Source organism: Pan troglodytes, chromosome 4 (assembly GCF_028858775.2).
Source record: "Pan troglodytes isolate AG18354 chromosome 4, NHGRI_mPanTro3-v2.0_pri, whole genome shotgun sequence".
Lineage (NCBI taxonomy): Eukaryota > Metazoa > Chordata > Mammalia > Primates > Hominidae > Pan > Pan troglodytes.
The window spans coordinates 107,600,609-107,620,507 of NC_072402.2; the positions used below are offsets into that span (position 1 = coordinate 107,600,609).

Sequence of the window (19,899 nt, forward strand, 5' to 3'; positions counted from 1 at the left end):
ATTATTGCTCTTATAGGAAGAGACACCAGATTTTTTTTTCTTTTTCTCCCTCTCCCTCCACTCTATCTTTCTCTGCCATGTGAGGACATACCCAGAAGTCCCGTCTGCAATCTAGGAAGAGAGTACTCACCAAATCGGTAGGCACCTTGATCTTAGACTTTCAGCCTCCCAAACTGTGAGAAATACATTCCTGTTGGTTAAGCCACCCAGTCTTTGGTCTTTTGCTATCACAGCCTGAGCAGACTAAGACATTGTTTGTATGTGTGTGTGTGTACGATTTAAAAGCAAGTAACAGGAGAAGTAAAAAAAAAAATGTAAGCACTGCAGTATCAATCAGAACATTATATTGGGGATTGGCAAACTCTACAGCCCATTGCCATATCAAGCCCACTGCCTGTTTTGGAAATAGAAAATATTGGAGCAGAGCCATACTCATTTGTTTATGTATTGTTTCTGGCTGTTTTTATGCTACAACAATAGACTTGAGTAACTGCAACAGAGACTGAATGGACTGCAAAGCCTAAAATATTTCTTATCTCTTCATTTGTTGACAGTTTGCCAATGCTTCTATTGAGATTAAAACCATAAACAACTTAAATATTCATTAATTATGTTTAATTAAAATTATTTTATATTCACAATGTGGAGTATTATGCAGCAATTGGTAGAGTCTTACATATAGACATGTAAATATGGCTTAAGATATTTTGTTAAATGAGAGTTATGGCTCAATATGTGTAGCATAATTCATTTATGTAAACAATATGTATAAAGAGAGATACATACATATGTATGCTACCATTTATAAAGTGCTAAAGTACTGCCCTAAGCATGTAACATAATTTGTCTTATTATATGATTTATTACATATAACAATTGTATGTGTTAGTAATATTATTTAATTTTAAATATTAAATAATGGTAATATTATTTACTATTTTGCAGAGAAGAAATTGAGGGTTAAAAGACTAATTTGTCTAGTCACATAGCTAGTAAGTGACAAAGTCAGAATGTGAATTCACACTTTTCACCACTGTACTGTGCATAAATGTTCAAAAAGGGTAAACACAAACAGTTTTTACTTGGGGAGTAAGGAAGATATTAGAAATGGAATTATAAGGGTCTTTAATTTTCTATTATTGTTTATTGTGTTTACTGGTAATAAATGATTGTTGTTAAAGATTCAAAGATGCTTCCACGTTGGAAAAAAAGAATGTAGGAAATAATTTCATGAACTTTGTCAGAACTAAGTCAATGTTACTGTCAGTAAATTTCGATACTGTCACATTAATGCCAAATACATTGAAATCTGTCATTTAGGATCATTTTCTAATCATTTTAATTAAGAATGAAGAAATGATAGTTCACCAACAAACATATGAAAAAGATGTTTATCAGAAAACCCATTCAGTTTATAAATGAAGGAAAGAAAGCTATAACATCAATTATTTTTTAGGAAACTTGCGAAACAGGGAAAACTAAAATGTCAAAGTCTGGGGTAACCACCATGGATTCTCTAAGTTTGCATTATTCAAAGGGATATAATTTTCCTGCCATATCATTTGGCAGGCATAGTTGTGGCCTGGCGGAAATAGGTTTACACTGAAAATAAATTAGATTGAATTAAATTAATGATCCGACTATAAATTTTGGCCCTGTCCTTTTACTAGCTAGGTCATTAAATAACAAATAAATTATTTAGTCTCTTGAAATTTTACTTTATATTTAAAATGAGGATGTTGGTCCCTAAATTTCTGGGTCTGCATACATTAAAGCTTCTAATACAACCAGCACATTACCAGTTATTTGCCATTTATTAAGCATCACTTAGTAGGTGCTTAATAAACACTGGCTATATCTACAGAGATAGAATTTAGACTGTCAAGTAGCAAGTTAAATTGGTCATCCCAGATATTTCTGTCCTCAGCTCTACTAGTCCAGAAGGAAAGTGGTTTTCTCCCACTCACTAGCACAAGCTGGCAACAGCACCATCCGGACTCAATGCTCATCACTATGGTAACAACCGTGGTCTCCCTGCTTCCTGCTCAGTGTTTATTCTTCCATTTTCTCCCCACCCCCCTCAGAGCCAGACTCAGCCTGTGGCTCCTACTCAGAAGGTTTTCTGAAAAGAATAGACAAATTATAGAAAACGGTAATTGGATATAATCTCTTTTTCCCTCAAAGTAAGATACCACTATGATCCACTTTTTTTTTTTTTTTTTTTTTGGTAAAAGGAGCCTAACTAAATATAGTACCTCCATTCTTGTAACAACACATGATTCCTGTGTTTGATGGAGATAGAAACAGGAGGCATGCTTATTGATACTCACTTAATCCTCATGAATTTGCTCGCTAATCTTTAGAGCCCTACTGCCCGGGGGCATCCCATGGAGGGGATTGTGGGAGCAAAGACACAGATATAGGAATGCAGTTGGTGGATCTGAAGGTCCATGGGTCCACTGGCTTTGTAGGAAGAGTAGGTTGACAGGGGTGAGGAGGAGGAAGTAAGGCTGGAGTGCTAGACTGGGCCAAGTTGTGAGATAATTGATACTGTTAATCTTGTCCCTTTCCTAGGAAAAATCATCTCTCTTCATTATACCAAATTTCACTGTCAGGATCACTTAGGTCCTGCATTCCTTATGTTTCTATGATTGTAGCATCTGCAAGAGAACCAAATATATGTAAACTCAGTGATACTTGATCTTAAGCAGTTTGCCATCTATGGCCCTTGATGCAACAGTTATACTTGTATAACTTATTTTCTTAGCTTCCGGCTTTCCAAAAGCAGACCTATCTAGATAATTATTTTTACAGGAATAATATTTTTGCAAATGTTAAGTTGATGTTTTTCATTTTCAGAAATCATGTTGCTATGCAGCTCTGCACTTATTAAATCACTGGACTTCATTTCATGGGAGGTTGGAACAGAGAAGTCATTTCTTGGCCATCAATGGAAAACCATATTTTAAAAAATTCACAGTGAGAACATAATATTGAAATCCAGGCTTTGTTGAGAGGGGAAAAATATTGTTTAAATTTGCCAAAATTTCATTTACAAATCAAATGCTAAGCCTAGGGAATCTGGATCACTGAATTTTACTATAAGCCATTATGTAGAGAAGACCAATATATGCTGCAAGGGACATTTCTATCTAAGAATAGGGAAAGCCCCTTATATTTCTGAGAGGAGATGGTTGGGAGGAGTAAAGAGAAGAAAGACAAGCCATCAGACATGATTATGTCAGCTCTCTTGTCCCCTTGGGGTAGTAGTTCTTGGAAGATGTAGTAGAAACATGGTCCAGGACAGCAGGTATATCCCAGCTTGTGCTTCAGAGCATCCCACAGTTGGCGTGGCACTGCATCTAACATGGTGCCAGATTGGATGGCAGAAATGGCTGAGTGAGCTGTCTAGAGGGCTGAGCTTTAGATATCACCTCATTTCTTCATATCCTCCAATATTCTGTATCCTTGACATGAATGGGAAATGGAAGAAGCAGTAGACCAGAAGAGGACTAAGGTTAGAAGGAAGAGGTCATGAATGTAGCTATGACTTCAGCAGAGATGCCAACATAGCATTTGAGGGAACCAGGTGGGACAAACCACACCTCTGTGGGCACCACCACTGTTTCCTGGGCACCAGACCAAACAAGCTACAACATGTCGGAGACCAGCAAGGACTCAGAGGCAGTATCTATCCCTAAGGACAAGTCATTTATTGTATGTGTGATACATAAGCATACCTGTATGTCCAGGTGCCAATTTGGAAAGTATGAGAGGAAGGGAATACTTAGAAGGAGCTTAAACTTTGAACTACCCAAAACTGAGGTATCTTTAAATAGCAAGTAGAGAATAAATAAAGTTATATTTTCACTCTGAGTGTATAACTTTTGAACCATAAACATCAACATTCTTAACCACATGGAGAACTTCCTGGAGGCCTTCTGAGGGAGTACATATATGTTTAGCCAAGTAACAGAGAAAACTTAGCAACTCCTAATGGTAGACCTAATAATATGATAGAATTAGAATCAGAATCATAGAATCTCACAGTGAGGGGAATCTTTCAGTCCAACCATCTAAGTAACCTGAACCAGAGAAAAAACAAGACTACCATGTCCAGCCAGCAGAATGCTATAATATGCTATGATGACTGGAATCCTTGTTAACCAATTCCAGCAACCTGTGAGTATGGATTTCAAATAAAATTATATTCATCGAGCTCGCTAGATTTTGTAAGGCACCACGTATTCTCTAAGTGAGCGATAAACAGTTGTGATGGACTAGAACAGAAGAGAGGGTTAAAATTGCAAGAGACCTTAGAGGTTGTGTATTTTAATGTTTGTTTTAATCATCTGCATCAGAATCAGCTTAAATGTATGAACATGCAGATTCCTGGACCCTAGTCTTTATCAACTGAATCACAAATCTCTAGTGATAGACTCTGGATATGTTTTTATTTTTTATGCATTTTTTTATTTTTTTAAACCAGTAATTTTTATTATGTAGTCATTTCCAAAGTTGACAAAGAAGTAGATTAACTATCCCAATTAGTTGTATTGACTGCAGAAAATGTTCACTACTGTGTTGTAGAAATTGTTTTTTTCTAAATTAATAGGATGGTTGTACTAAATATTTGGGATAGACACATCATGTTTAAATATTTTAATCCCTAAGCATAAAAAAAAATCAGAAGCAAACTAGGATTGAGCTGTCAGTCTGGGATTTATTATTGATTAAAGGTAATCTCCTCCTACTGGGCTATCACCAGCCTATCACCTCTCCGTTGAGACCAGCATGAAGGTCGAAGCTCACACCACCTCTGCAGACTCATTTCATCCCTCCCCTGCCTACGGTCACCTGTGTGGTTGGTAAGTCCTTGAGCCCTCAAAGGCCTAATAACGTAGATGAGTTCAGATCCAGAATCATCAGGGATCTGTAACTTTGGAGTGAGAAATTGGTTTTCAAAGCAAGAATCCAGCTGGGGAAAATCTATAATGGATAAATATTTAAATGACACAAGGGTTTTAAGAAATTAAAAGAATGTGAAATGAAGTGAGTTGTAAACAAAACCTCCATGCCCTTCTTTTCCGTGTGCCTCAGTTACCCTCGTGCCTGACAGGCTTTGCCCACGGAGCCCAGGGGACCCTCAGCGACGGCCTGCTGTGGTCGTCAAAGTGATGGCCTCTGTCAGGACTCATTCAGTCCCCAAAACAGGCCCGAGTTTCGTCTGAGTTTTCACCTTAAACCCCACACGGTCGTCCTGGCAGGTCATGGTAAGATAGAAAGCCTTGCAAATAAGTCAGGTTATCTGATCTGAATTTTTCCCTTGTCAGCCCGGGCCAGAAACAAATACCCAAATGCAGCATTTGAGAGATTTCTACTTGTCTGTTGCCTCCTCGAGAACAGCACGTAACTGCAATGCAGCCTGTACAGGAGGACGGAGGGAAGGAAAAGCCAGAGCCAGGTCTTGAGCTGAGGAGGGCAGAGTCTTGCGGAGGGCCCTCAGGACTGGGTGATGCTGTGAGGGAGCATGAATCCCGTGTCCCTGAGGATCCTGAGCGCTACTCGGCCATTGGGTCGGATCACCAGGTGGGTGATGCTGCCATTGTTGAGGGAGCAATGGAGCCAGCCTTCGGGAGGAAACTGCAGCGCTGTGTCCTGTCATCTGCAGCGAATGACACTGGCGTGACATCGGAAGATCTCCTAATTATCCTTCCCCTGCTTGGCATCCCCCGAGGGTTGTAGTTTCGGAGCGCTCCCTCGATCCGGACTCCATCTTCATAGCATGCCCAGCGGCCGCTTCTAGTGATACGCTGCCAGGCTGGCTTGACGAGGAGGGTTCCCGCCCCAGGTCTGTGCGGCCTTTGAAGACCCTTGGCGGGTGCCTGTTGCTGAAGCCAGTGGTTTCTGTGGGGTGGGTCATGGAGGAATGCACGATTTTATTAAACCTCAACCCCAAGCTTGCAAGTCGGAGTCCAGTTAGTTCGACCTGTTCACGACCCGGTGGGTTCAGACTGCAGTCCTTTTCCAGGGAGCCGTCCACATGGTATTGGGAACGCATGACGAGGAGGGTGTGCCCTGTGGCCTTGACTCTGCAGTGGTCCAGCCTGGAAGCCAGCTCTTCTCCAGATTCCACGTTCCTCTTCCTTAGGTTGTTCAGAGACAGTGGTTCTTGCCTGTCCCGGTCGGGGTCCCAGACGCTGAGGCTCGGCCGCGTGCCCCACGCCCAGGCCCGCGGCTCGGCTGCGCGCGGCTTCCCCACTGTGCCAGCGAAGCAGAACCCCGGGACCAAGCCCCTGGCCAGCCCGCAGACTGCCAACCTCAGCACCTGCTGGATCCCGGGGCCGCCCGCTCCCGCTCAGGTCCCAGGCGCTCAATGCCTGGCAGGCGCGCCGCCTCTGGATATGCTTTTAAATAACAGAGTTGGGCCGGGCGCAGTTGCTCAAGCCTACCTGTAATTCCAGCCATACAGGAGCTCCACACCAGCCTGGGCAACATAGCGAGACTATAAAAATGAAGATAAAATAAATTGGAGTGTGGTGGCACGTCCGTGTCATCCCAGCTACTAAGGAGGCTCAGGTGGGAGAATGGCTTGAGCCTGGGAGTCCAAGGCTGTAGTGATCTATGATGGCGCCTCTGCACTCCAGCCTGGGCGACAGAGCAAGACTCTATCTCAATAAGTAAGTACGTAAGTAAATAACTGATCTGTTTTGTGCCACCTATACCACTTTTCTAGTCCTAGACTTCATTTAGCAAATGAGAAAACCAAGGTGTAGAAGCGCAAATGATTTGCTCCTGATTACTAGTTAGTGGAAGAGCCAAGATTGTATCTAATAATAGTCTTTCATAATTTGTTAATTGAGAGGGAGAGTGGAGAGACAATGGGGATGGTTTATGAGATATACCAGGGTGGTTAATCTTGTCTTTCAGTCACAGGATGCTCATTCCCCTCCCATACTCCACCCCCATGACTCTCTTAAAGTTATTGTTCAAATGAGTGTGGCAAGGTTCGTGAACCCTTTTAGCTGGGGGTGAGAATTCTCAGTCCCTTGACATAGGAATTTTCAGCATATCCCAATAATTAGATTCCGGAAGAACTTGTAACCCAAACTCATACATAGGACTGCTTTATATTGGAACACCAACTTTCTGCATGTTATGGAACACATAGCCCCAGAACCGAGATCAGTTGTCCATCTACAAATGTCACTCCCTTTTATTTGATGAGTTAACTGAGGAATACTTATTTCCATATCAGCAGACAACTCTAAATATATAATATATAAACCTCTGTGTTTATATGTTTGTTTTCCCCCAGAAAAGGAAGTTGGCTTTCAGTCCAGAAATTCTTATTATTATTTTATTTTTTGAGAGACAGAGTCTCACTCTGTTGCTCAGGTTGGAGTGCAGTGGCATGATCATTGCTCACTGCAAACTCGGAGTCCTTGTCACAAGCAATCCTCCTGCCTTGGCCTCCTAAAGTGTTGGGTTTACAGGTGTGAGCCACTGTGCCTGGCCCAGAGATAATATTTTTCATAAGACACAGCTGGAAGCAGATGCAGTTACCAAAGGTCCCTTTAGTTCCACTCTGCTATTTTCCTAAATGCAATGCAGATTCTTGCCTTTGTATCTCCAGAAGATTTTCACGCTTTCCAAATTTCACTTCTCTTCAGTGAAATGCTTTCTCATTTCTAGAGTTATTCTACAGCTGGCTTTCACCTACCGTTTATATGTTTATGCTCATTTTTATGTCAGCATTGCATTGAACAAACAAGGGACAATCAAAACAATTTTTTTTGACAACTGCTGCAAGCACAACCACTCTGAGGGCAAGTTCTTCTCTGTCCCAGATGAAATGAGGGGCAGGTGCCATTGACTTTCCTGGTTACTCTTAGAAAAGAAAATATCCTCTACATAGTTTAATCTCCAGAGTAATCTCAGTTTAGTAACCTGGATGTCCAGCCAAAACTCCAAATTTCATCCAAAGTTAAAGTTTCTTTCCTCCTCCAGCATTGGCCTGTCAGGGCCCAAGGTGGAAAAGCAAGCGGGGAGTGATTGGCTTCATGACTCTGTCACTTCTCCCCTGCCCTCCTTCCCAGGTCCCTGACAAGGTAAGAGGAAGGGAGGGGAGGCAAGAGGTTGGGAGGAAGCCTTATTGACTCACATCAATCTATGATAGACATTTACAGTTGATTTTGTCCTGGAGCATTTTCATAGGTTCTTTGGGGACATCCATTGCTGGAAGTCTCCCTCGATGTGGGCACGTGCTTCTGCTAATCACTTTGCCTTTATCTGACAGCCCCCTGGGTATGTTGTGGTACACCTCCATTTTTAAATGTCATTGCTTCCTAAGATGTAGCCCATTTTTCCTTTGAGCACCTGGTAGGCATCCAGCCCTAGCCATAATATTAACCTTTAGATTTCTCAGGCACTAGTCACATACCAGTCTGGTATCAGAGGTCACATCACAGGTTCTCCTGGTGGTTGATTTTGCAGTCTCCTCACTAGATTTGAAGTCAGGAGAAGGCAACATTCATCTCTTTCCCAATCAGGAGTGGAGAGTGCAGGAAGAGTTGAGACTCAGCACTATACCAATTATTCCTGAATACATTTTTTTCTCTAACTGCAGTTTTCCAAGAATTTAATTTCATTTTCTATTCTTTTTTTGAGAGAGGCTAAGGGTTGCAAAACCAGATTTAGACTACATCCATTACACTTTCTCCATAAATAGGCTTGTATATCATTTTGGAACCTGGAAGCAGTTTTTTCTACCTATTGCCTTGGGACCTCGGCCTAAACTGAGACCAAATCTCATTTTACCTTCCTGTTGCATTCAGATGGAGACGGATCTGTACAACTAGATGGAAATGGTGTACACTTAACTTCTGAGCTCTCACCTATCTCTGCAATTTCCTGATGTTTGGGACTTTCTCTTTTCCCCTCCTCTCCTACCTGATAAGGGCCTCCACTTTCTGTGAAGTCACCCCCATAGCATCTATTTCATGTCATCACTCATTCTTTGATTTTGCAGCTCTTTCCAATTTGATATTTCCTTGCTTCATATCCCTCCACCCTCAAACTTAGGGATTTTTAACTTCTGTTTGTGCTATCAATTCAATGCAAGATTCCTGTTTAAAAAAAGGTAAGGACTATAGTTCTTAGAAAGAGATGTTAGAGAAATTTTTCCAATATCCTGGGCCCGTGGTCCCCTTGGTACCTCATCATCCAGGCCCCTGCAGATTCCTGCTTTCTTCAAGGGAACTCTGCCTGCTTGCAGAGACAGAGGAGACCCTTTTGTTTTTGCCTACGTAAGTGTGGTATCAATCACTGAAAGAAAGCACATTGTGAATTCTATTTGCCAGTTGTATTTCAGCTTGTATGTACTTACTTTGTTCCACTTCTTTAATTGCAGCAGAATAGGGCAAACATTTAAAAAAATTCCTTTGATGAAACAACACAAAACAAGCATAGCCACTTATTTCAGACTAAAATTTTTTGAAGTATTTTATTTATTGTCAAAAAGAAAATAGTAGAAATAAATTAAGATGATGTAGATGCAGAGCTAAGAAGACAGTCAGATCAGTACACTGAATTATATTGTTATCAATTACACATTTGGCCACATGATAAATGTTATAAATGCTTTCAACTTTCCTCTAGATCCTGAAAAAACGTTTCATTAGACTAATATACATTGGAAAATAATTTGAATTTAGTAAGCTAAATATTTAGAACAATTTTGATTAGACTGCCTGTAAAAGAGGGTTTATATAGTCACCATTAGTAATTCCCAATCTAATATTGCCAATGAGGAAACTCTGAACAGCTGTCATCTAGAATTCTAAAATATCACTCGTTGATAAATGTGCAATATAAGCACCATAGCTCAACAAAATGAAGTGCAATTTTCTCTCCAGTCAGAGAAAAGAGCAAGTTCAAGATTAGTTATGCATTAAACAGTCCATTTGGGAAGGCTAATTAAGGAGAGAGAGAAGACCTTGAAATAGAAGTCACCAGAAAAAGCTAGCAGATGAGTCTTTTTGGAGACTTAATTTGTCCTTTGTCACAGACAGAACACCTGTGAAAAGTGCATGTTGCCCTCATCCAAAGTCTGGTTATGAGGTGCAGAAGGTTTTCTGAGGCCTGATGAAAAAAACAAAACAATAGTAGCTCATGAAATTGTCTTTAGAGGTGCTGAGGCCTTTTGGACATCAGGTTTCCGAAGTGATATAATAGGTGTGCAAACTCAATTCCAAAAAAAAGACACGGGCACAAGATTTTGGCTTGTTCTCGTTTTCCCTAGTACTTTAGAAGGCCTGAGAATGAATAGAACATACTGCATTTAAAGGAGTCACATTTTTGACAGGAAATCTAGCACGTGGAAAAAAAATCTAAATTCTTTCCAATTTAAATACACTCAGATTAGTATAGCTCTCACTCCAACCAAGTACCAGTGCTCCCAGAAGCTGCCCCAGTTTAATATCACATGCTATTCTTTACAGAACACTAATCAAGGACAAGAAAGAAGTTATTCTTGTGTAAGTTGCATTTACTTTAGTATCACTAATGTGTTTCTTTCTTGAAAATCTAGACAATGTTTTTCTTAACAAAATTGTTTTAGAGTTTTGGTATCCCGTTTCCTCAATATTATCCCATACAAGCTAAATGAAACAAAAAGTTCTGGAGGAGAAGGGTAAGAGTGTTGGTTGTCCATTATTGGAAGAGGGGGATCCCAGAATTAGTGATAATTCTATGAAATATCTCTGAGCAGGTTGTCCTAGACCTGTCTTTACTAAGGAATGGAACAAATGCCCTTAAGAAAAGACCAGAATTGTAAGTTAAAGTGTTTTTTCTTAGAGCCTTTTTTCTGAGCAGTTAGCAGTCTAGCCTTGAAGCAAGATTGGCCAAAAGCTGTGCTCTTAAACTCTATAAGTGTCAAGAACTCTCATATGATCTATTAAAATCCAAGGCCATGTACATTCTCTTAAGAAAATCTCTTTTTTAATATAAAATCTCTTTTTCATTTCCAAGTAGCAGGGCTAATGAAGGCCACTTCTGATGATTTCATAATGAGGCTTAGTGAATGGTTGAACTTGCCCACTCTTCTGAGCTCAGGTTAGGCAGTGTCTAGCAGCTACGAGAACTGCTCTGGGGGTCATCCTGCTCACTGCTCTTTAACCCTCTCCTCAAGTCTTTCTTCCCTTATAAAGGGAGATTTCTTGGTCTCATGGGAGAAAAATATCCTGTTGACCTGAGTGTGTGTGTGTGTGTGTGTGTGTGTGTGTGTGCTGTAAGTATATACTTCTTACAAAAAAGTTCCAAATCTCTACAGTCTACAATCTCAACCATGGAAATCATCTTGTTCATCTTTTATTCCCACAACCGGGGATAATATCCAAAACATTTAACAACAAATATGGCTTCTTCACAGGTTATCCAAATGGCACCGGCAATAGTGCTGCAGTAGAGACCTGAAGGCCCCATTTGTGTCTCTGGTTGGAGGGTAATGGAGAGGGGTGGATAGATGGTCATGGGAAACACTGGGTGGGCTCCAGAAGTGGTTCTTCACCAACTCGTAGTAAAGTATTTTAATAATTTAACGATCAATACAACTGTTAGTACTGTGCACTGCCTGGATAGAACCCCTGTTCATAGCACTATGAGGTGGAGATTATAACCTCTGCTTTATAGCTGTGGGAACTGAGGCTCAAGGAGATTAAGTAATTTTTCTATGGTTACTCAACTAGAAGGAAACAGGGAGAAAGGGAAACCTGAGGAGTAAGCCAGGCTTATAAGATGACCAAGCACACGCTTTTCCTGCTCCTCTATGCAGCACCTGTTAGCCAGGCCCACATTTATCCAGCTCCTCAGTATCTGGTCTGTTAAATCAAGTTTAGAAATAACCTTTGACCTTCTCTCATTCTGTGAGGTTGGCCTGGCTGGAGAAGACCAAACAGGTGGGTGCACCTCTATAAAGTAAAGGTTGTTACTGCCTTACCCACTCCCCTCCAAGCTTCAGGAGACCCTGGCTGTTTTCAGGCCGTACAAAACCCCTTCAATGGCTGCTTTGCTGAATGACATGGAAGTCTGTGAGACCATCTTTTCTGAGATTGCTTTGGCAACAAGAAGTTGAAATAGACTCTCTAGAAAGGATTTTTTCCCTTTTTCCTTTCCTTTCCAAAGATCAATAAAGTATACAAAGGAAATACATTTTCTTTATTTTAAAAATGTCTCTACATTTTAAAAAATTTGTCGTTGACTATAAAATTAACTAATACTTATCGTAAGCAAGTGTGAAAAAAACTGGTTTGCAAATTACTTAATAAAATTAGTTACACTCCTACTACCTGTTATTATATTTATTGACATATATACTCCTGAAATCATATTTTTCAGCATTTTAAAGTTTTTTTAATTATTAATTTTTAAAAGTCACTTTGAAATAATTTTATGAGTTTTTTCCTTTTTTATTACATTATCTTTGCAATTTATTTAATTATTCCTTTATCATTGAATGTTGAGGAAATTTCCAGTTTTTCCTCATTATATATAAGGCTTCATTCAAATCCTAATATCATGAATCTCTTACTTATCATGGACTGTTTCCTTAGGTAAAAATCCTAAAAATTGAGATTATAGGAACAAGAGAATTAATATATTGCACAGCTACTTTCCAGAAAGACAGTGCCAATCTGCACTTCCACCATAGTATATTAAAGCACCTGTTTCACCTCACTCTTTCCAACACTGATAATTTCCGTGATAAAAAAAGATAGTATCTTTTTTTTAAAAAAAGTTCAGTTTATTTTTATTTTTATTTTTTTTTAGACGGAGTCTCGCTCCGTCACCAGGCTGGAGTGCAGTGGCATGATCTTGGCTCACTGCAAGTTCCGCCTCCCAGGTTCAAGTGATTCTCCTGTCCCAGCCTCCCAAGTAGCTGGGACTACAGGCGCATGCCACCACTCCCAGCTAATTTTTGTATTTTTAGTAGAGACGGGGTTTCACCATGTTGGTCTTGATCTCTTGATCTCGTGATCTGCCCGATCTGCCCACCTTGGCCTCCCAAAGTGCTGGAATTACAGGTATGAGCCACCATGCCTGGCCAAAAGTTCAGATTTTTAAAGCACTAACTATAGCCAGTTTACTGGGCTTAGTATTTTTAACCTGTTATTTCCCTTTAATATTGACTAAACCCGATGGAATAATTATTGTTTCTATACTAGAGATGAGGACCTTGAGGCAGAGAAGAAGTACTTGGCCTGAGGGCATACCTGCAGTAAGGGCCAGTGTCAAGGTTGCACTGGGGTGCTTTCAGGGCTGGTTCTCTCAACCTCTCTGCTGTGTTGCTTTGCTCTGCACTACTGTGATCTGGTGAAGAGCAACACGTTTTTAACATTCACTTTTCCCCCAATTACAAAAGTATTATAAGTCCATTGAAAAAGAGTGGATATCCAGAAAAGCCTAGAAAAGCAAAAATCAACCTATCCAGGGTCAACTACATGTATTACACATATTTGTGTACTATCTACTTTCTCTCTCTCTGTGTACTCTGTGTATACATATGTGTGTGTGTGTGTGTGTGTGTGTATGTATATACGGTTGATTCTTGAACAATGCAGGGTTTAGGACATCAACCCCCCGCATAGTCCAAAAATCTGTGTGTAACTCTTTATTCCCCCAAAAGATGACTACTAATAGCTTACTGTTGACCAGAAGCCTTATTGATAACATAAGCAGATTAACACATATTTTCTAGGTTATATATCTTATATACTGTATTCTTACAATAAAACAAGCTAGAGAAAAGAAAATATTATTAAGAAAGTCATTAAAAAGAGAATCTATATTCTCCATTCATTAAATAGAAGTGGATTGTAATGAACATTTTCATCCTCATCATCTCCACACTGAGTAAGCTGAGAAAAAGGAGGAAGAAGAGGAATTGGTCTTGCTGTCTCAGGGGTGGTGGAGGTGAAAGAAAAACCACATATAAGTTGCATATAAGTGGATCATATAGTTCAAATCTGTGTTGTTCAAGGGTCAACTGTATATATATATTATAGATATTATCACATTGTTTAAGTTGCTTGATGACCTGCAGTATATGTCATTCAATAGTCTTGTACAAAATGATTTTAAATGGATACTTAGTGTATTAGTCCATTTTCATACTGCTGATAAAGACATATCCAAGACTAAGTAATTTATACAGGAAAAGTGTTTAATGGATTTACAGTTCTATGTGGCTGGGGAAGCCTCACAATCATGGCGGAAGGCAAAGAGGAGGAGCAAGTCATGTCTTACATGGATGGCAGCAGGCAAAGAGGGAGCTTGTGCAGGGAAACTCCCATTTTACCATCAGATCTCGTGAGACTCATTCACTATCATGAGAACAGTGCAAGAAAGACCCACCCACATAATTTAATCACTTCCCACTGGGTTCCTCCCATGACATGTGGGAATTGTGGGAGCTACAATTCAAGATGAGATTTGGGTGGGGACACAGCCAAACCATATCACATAGCATTTTATTAAGTGGAATATCAAAACTTAATTAAATAATTCCATAGTGTTGTACATTTAAATTTTTACAATTTTTTCATTTATAAGTGTCTTCAGTAAAGATATGTATAATGAGGAAGTTCATTCTAGCATTGATTGTAAAAGTAACAAAAGTTTAAACCACCTAAATGCTTACCTACCACAGAATGGTTAAAATTAAGCTAAATTAGTATATATGCACTTGTTTAATAAATGAAATAAATCAACATGTGTTTTTCTAGGAAAAGGTGTACAATACACACAACCCTTCATCACACACATACACACACACACACACACGTATATCTATGTGTTAACCCCTCTTAACACACAGACGTATATCCCTGGGATATCTTAGGCCAGACCTGTGCTTTAACAACTATAGCTTTCTACAGGTTCAAGAAAGTTATGTTATCAGTTATTCTTCTTTTTTTCCAGCAAGTTGTTTGCTTCCTTTCTACTCGATTCTTCCTAATGATATTAAATATGTCAAAATCTTTCCTATATTAAAAAATGAAGGGGGAATTAAAAAGCTCCCTAGACCCCTCATCTCCCTATAGATTATCTCCTTATTTTTCTTCTCCCTTTCATAGCTATGATAGATTGGAATATTTTTCTTACCTACCGTGTAATAGAATTACATATTCCTTACCATCATGTTATGGTCCTTTCTTTTGTGCCTACTGAAGGAGGAATATGTGTCTCTCTGTTGTAGATGAGCATTTATTCATAGGTAGTTTGAGGTTTTGTTACTTTTACAGTCAATGCTGCAATCATCTTCCTTATACATACGTCTTTACTGAAGATATTTAGAAATGAAAAAATTGGAAATACTGAAATGTGCAATGCTATGGAATTATTTAATTAAATTTTGCTGTGACCTGTACTTTGGGCTTGGCCATTTGCTTTGGCCAAGGCCACATTTTCATGTATTAGCAGAAGCTTTAAATGCCATGACTTGGTTTGTCTCATATTTTTATCCTCCACTATGAGCACAGAATATCCCAGTAGCTTCTCCTTCAGCTTGGATCCCAGAATGGAAATACATGCATAGTTGAGTGGAGCCCAGTCAAACCCAGCAGAACTATAGCTGGTCCACTGAAACAAATGTTTGTTGCTCTAAACTACAAGGATCCTGAAGATGTTTATTATCACAGCAAAAGTTGATTAGCACAATAGCTAAACCTCTTCAAAGAATTGTCCATATTCACCATTTTTATTTCTTTATTTCCTGGTCTTTTTTCCAATTCACTCCATATGACTTTGGCCCAATTGTCTCACTGAAACAGCCCTTGCTATAGTCAGTAATAAACTCAATAATGCTATATGCAACGGATACATTTTAAAACTTGCTAGGCTTTTCACCTACCTCAATGGCCATTTTGTTCTGTATCTTTTGCAGGCTCTTCTCCTTCTACCCAGAAATTACATGTTGACATTCTTCTCTTAGAGTCTCTCCTTTTCTCATTTCATACTTTATTCTTAATCTCAACCAAGTTCAAAGCTTCAGTTACTATTATTATGTAAACATAATATTTAGCCCAGACTTATACATTTAACTACTTGAAATAAAAGTTTCTCACTTGAACATGATCAGGACTGAATCCATGATCTTCCCTTAGACTGGTACTTTTCCATTGTTCTTACTGTGATGAATGGTACCACCTTCTATTCATTCAGTTGCACAGGAATAAAACTTAGGCAATGTTCCTTTCCCTTACATCATCCCCATATCCATACTAAAAACATTGTTGGTATCACCTCCAAAAAATCTGTTTCATTTATAAGACTGATGCAATCACCATTTTAGCCCAAGGTACCATCATCTCTTGTCTAAGTAATGCTTCTGTGCTTAATTGCCATCTTCTCCTGAGGAATCCATTCAAAGTTTCAATTGGATTTTAACACATCCATTGCGCTTGGGATAAAGAATAAAGACCAAAATCCTCAGCGTAATGACCAAGGCTCTTCATGCCTAGATGCTACATCTTCCTCAAGCTTCCTCTCTTACTCTCTCTCCTCATTTTTTATGACCAAGTCATACCAGTCATTTCCAGTTTCTGAATGTGCCTTCTCTTTCCTAATGCAGAGCATTTGCAATGGCCATTTCCTGTCTTTTGAACGTTCTTTTCCGTCTCTCTACTTTCGCTTAAGTTCTACTCATATTTCAGATTTAATTTCTTTAGGGAAGCCTTCCTAACTCCCCACACTTGGGATCAGTTTCATTTGTCATATGACTTCATAAGACAACCTTTTTATCCCTTGGGATGATTGTCTTAGTCCATTTGTGTTGCTATGAAGGAATTCCTGAGGCTGGATAATTTATAAAGAAAAGAGGTTCATTTGGCCTATGGTTCCGCAGGCTGTACAAGAAGCATAGTGCCAGCATCTACTCTGGTGAGAGCTTCAGGCTGCTTCCACTTATGGTTGAAGGCAAAGTAAAGCTGCCATGTGCAGAGATCACATGGTAAGAAAGGAAGCAAGGGAGAGAGCGAGAAGGTGCCAGGCTTTTCTTAACAATTGGCTATTGTGGGAACTAATAGAGTGAGAACTCACTCACTACCTTGACGATAGCACCAAGCCATTCATGAGGGATCCACCCCGTGACCAAAACACATCCCTTGTGAGCCTGTACACAACCCTGGGGATCAGATTTCCATGTGAGGTTTGGGGGAACAAATATCCAAACCTTAGCACTTAACTTCATTTGAGAGTCTACATTAATATTAGTTGACTTATTTCTGTAATGTCTTCCTTCTTTGTTACATCATAAACCCCACAATAGTAGAGTTCAACTGTTTTTACTTACCACTGTATTCCTTCCCCTTAGTAGATATGCAATAAAAAATTGATGGATGAGTATAAATATATACTTAAATTAAAAATAAATTATAGAAGAGTGTGAGCTGATTGTATTCTTTTTAAAATAAATGCATATGCATATGTGCTGGTATCCATCACTACCTGCAACTTTATCATCCAATATAAGAAATAGAATGTATTCAAATGTTAGGGGATATTTCCGTGTATTTTTGTGTAAAATATAAAAAAAGTCTTGGGATACCTAAAAAGTCAAACATTTGTAAATGTCCTCCTAGACAAATCTCTGATTATTTCCTTTAGGTAAATTTTGAGAAGCAAAATTACTAAATCTAACTGTGTCTGCCTATATATGTTCATGCATATTGCCATTACTTATCTAATGATAAGGAGCCCAGTGACTGGGCTAGCCCTAGGAATCAATAGGAATAAAAATAAAAATAAATATAAAAAACATATAAAATAAAAAATATACATATTTTGTTCTATTTTGATTACTATATTGGGCAATTCCTTAAAAGTCACTCCACATCTAAGGATCTGATAAATATTAAATATATTTCTCCTCATTTATTTGAGGCGAATTTTAAACATTTCACTCTTTAAGCCATCAGAAGTTTTATTTGCTTGAGGTTACTTTTTTCCCACTAAATAGTGATCTAATTATCCCTGCACTATTTATTGAAGAGTCATCCTTTTCCCTATTAAGCTGTGATATTACATTTATCTTACACTAAATCATTATATATACTAGTGTTGGTTTCTTGGATATTTGTTCTGTCCTATTGATATTTGTACTTTCATGAACCAGTACATACTACTTTATTCATTTAAGCAAGGATCATAGGGTTACTCTAAAAGAGTTACTACCTATGCTTTAATCATCATTAAAAAAACTTACTTGTTTTAAGTAATTGAAAAGTTACTAAGATATATAAGTACATGATTTACTTATTTAACTTTCATTACCTCCAAATTTGAAATATTTTACAGAAATGTGCATTGTACAGTGGAATAAAAATAAATGAAAACATTTGTAAGAATTAAGATTAATTTAGGAGTGAGGTTAACATATGAAATCATTTCCATAAGGAACTAAAGTTACTTTAGAATAGATCATATGTTGTTTCTAGATGTGATCAAAACAAAGAAAAAAAATGTGACCAGTTACAAGATTTCAAGTTTATCCTTAGAGTAATTTTTAAAAATTATTATTTTTTGAAGTCCCGCTCGCCTGGTATTGAAACCCAAAAGTGGTGGTAAGCAGCCTTGATTATATCCCTGCAGTTGGCAGGTGAGTCTCTCTCACTGTGCTTCCAAAGCATCTTGTGTCACTATCCAACACTGACTGCGTTGTGCTACAATAGTCATGCATGCTTTGCTCTGTCCCCACCAACATGACCCTCCCAACCCCAGCCTGTAAACTTCTTTGATGCCTGTTTTCATAGCCCTTGTGTCTGGCACAGTGCTTGGAACAGGAAAGGGTTCAAAATTGTGGGGGAAAAGGGGGAAGAAAAAGCAAACTGAGAGATGGGAAAGAGGGAGGGAAAAGGAAGTTATCTAGGATTCCACATGGATTTGTCTGAAGTTAGCACTAATATGTTGGTGCCTCTGCCTTCATATTCCATGCTTCTAACTTATCCCTGGCACCATCCTGGTCCCAAATTCTGTTCCCATTCCTCAGAGCAATAGAAATGGGTTTTAACCTCTCTGCTTACTGTCCCCAATCCCAGTCCTGACAGTACACTGTCTACGCTCATATTAGATAGCACAAGATGATTTTTATTGTGAACGTGATGGGATTTCAGGGCTAGAATCATTTCCAGTTAATAGTGTGACATTAGGAGTTGATAGATTTAGCATCAGCCTCGGGAGCTAAGTCGAGCTCACTCATCTGCCTTTAGCGATGCTGTAACTTTGTTCAAAAGGACCACTCAGAAAGCAGAGCTGCCGGCTGCTCGCTCACAGCTCCTTAGATAAGGCAGGCCCATTCCGTTGGCTTATTTTCTGAGCATAATGTGCTCATAGCATCTGTCAAAACTCATTGCTTATAAAAGACAAGGACCTACCTTAAGCCAGCTTAAGTATGAAATGAAACTCATGTAACTAACTTGTGTAACTCATGCAACTGAAACCTGCAGGAAAAGTTGAGCAGGGGCTCAAATCAAACCGTGTCATCAGGGCTCTCTCTCACTTCTGTTCCTCTGTGCTGGTGTCATTCATAAGTAAGTCCTCTCCACATAGTGAGCCCAGCATTTTCAGCATAACAACCCTGGCAGAAAACATCTCTTTTCATTTTATTTTCCTCTTTTCAAACAGTTTACAGCCAAAGTCCCAGGATCTGAGACTCATTGGCCTCTCTCAAACTCAGTAACTCTATTCAGGGCATTGGAATACTCTCAATGTCTATTCCTAGAAATTCAGAATTGGAGTCAGCCCTAGCCCACCCACATAGACTGCTCATAGGCAAGGGGTGGCTCCCAAAGGAAAATTGAATCATGGAGCAGAAATAAGAAGGAATGATGTTGGGCAGATGTG

General features: G+C 39.1%; 1 protein-coding gene across 2 annotated transcripts in view; it reads left to right on the forward strand.

Annotated features, from left to right (window-relative positions):
- Nucleotides 1-4,048: 4,048 nt before the first annotated feature.
- LOC100610176 (uncharacterized) overlaps nt 4,049-19,899 on the forward strand; it is a 29,927-nt gene continuing 14,076 nt past the window's right edge. Inside the window, exons 1-5 of one of the 2 annotated variants that reach the window (XM_063810096.1) lie at nt 4,049-4,182; nt 4,769-4,868; nt 5,334-5,589; nt 5,672-6,680; nt 8,011-8,111. In XM_063810096.1, the coding sequence (XP_063666166.1) occupies nt 5,922-6,458 (537 nt within the window). In that variant the 5' untranslated portion in view covers nt 4,049-4,182; nt 4,769-4,868; nt 5,334-5,589; nt 5,672-5,921 and the 3' untranslated portion in view covers nt 6,459-6,680; nt 8,011-8,111. 2 annotated transcript variants of the gene reach the window in all.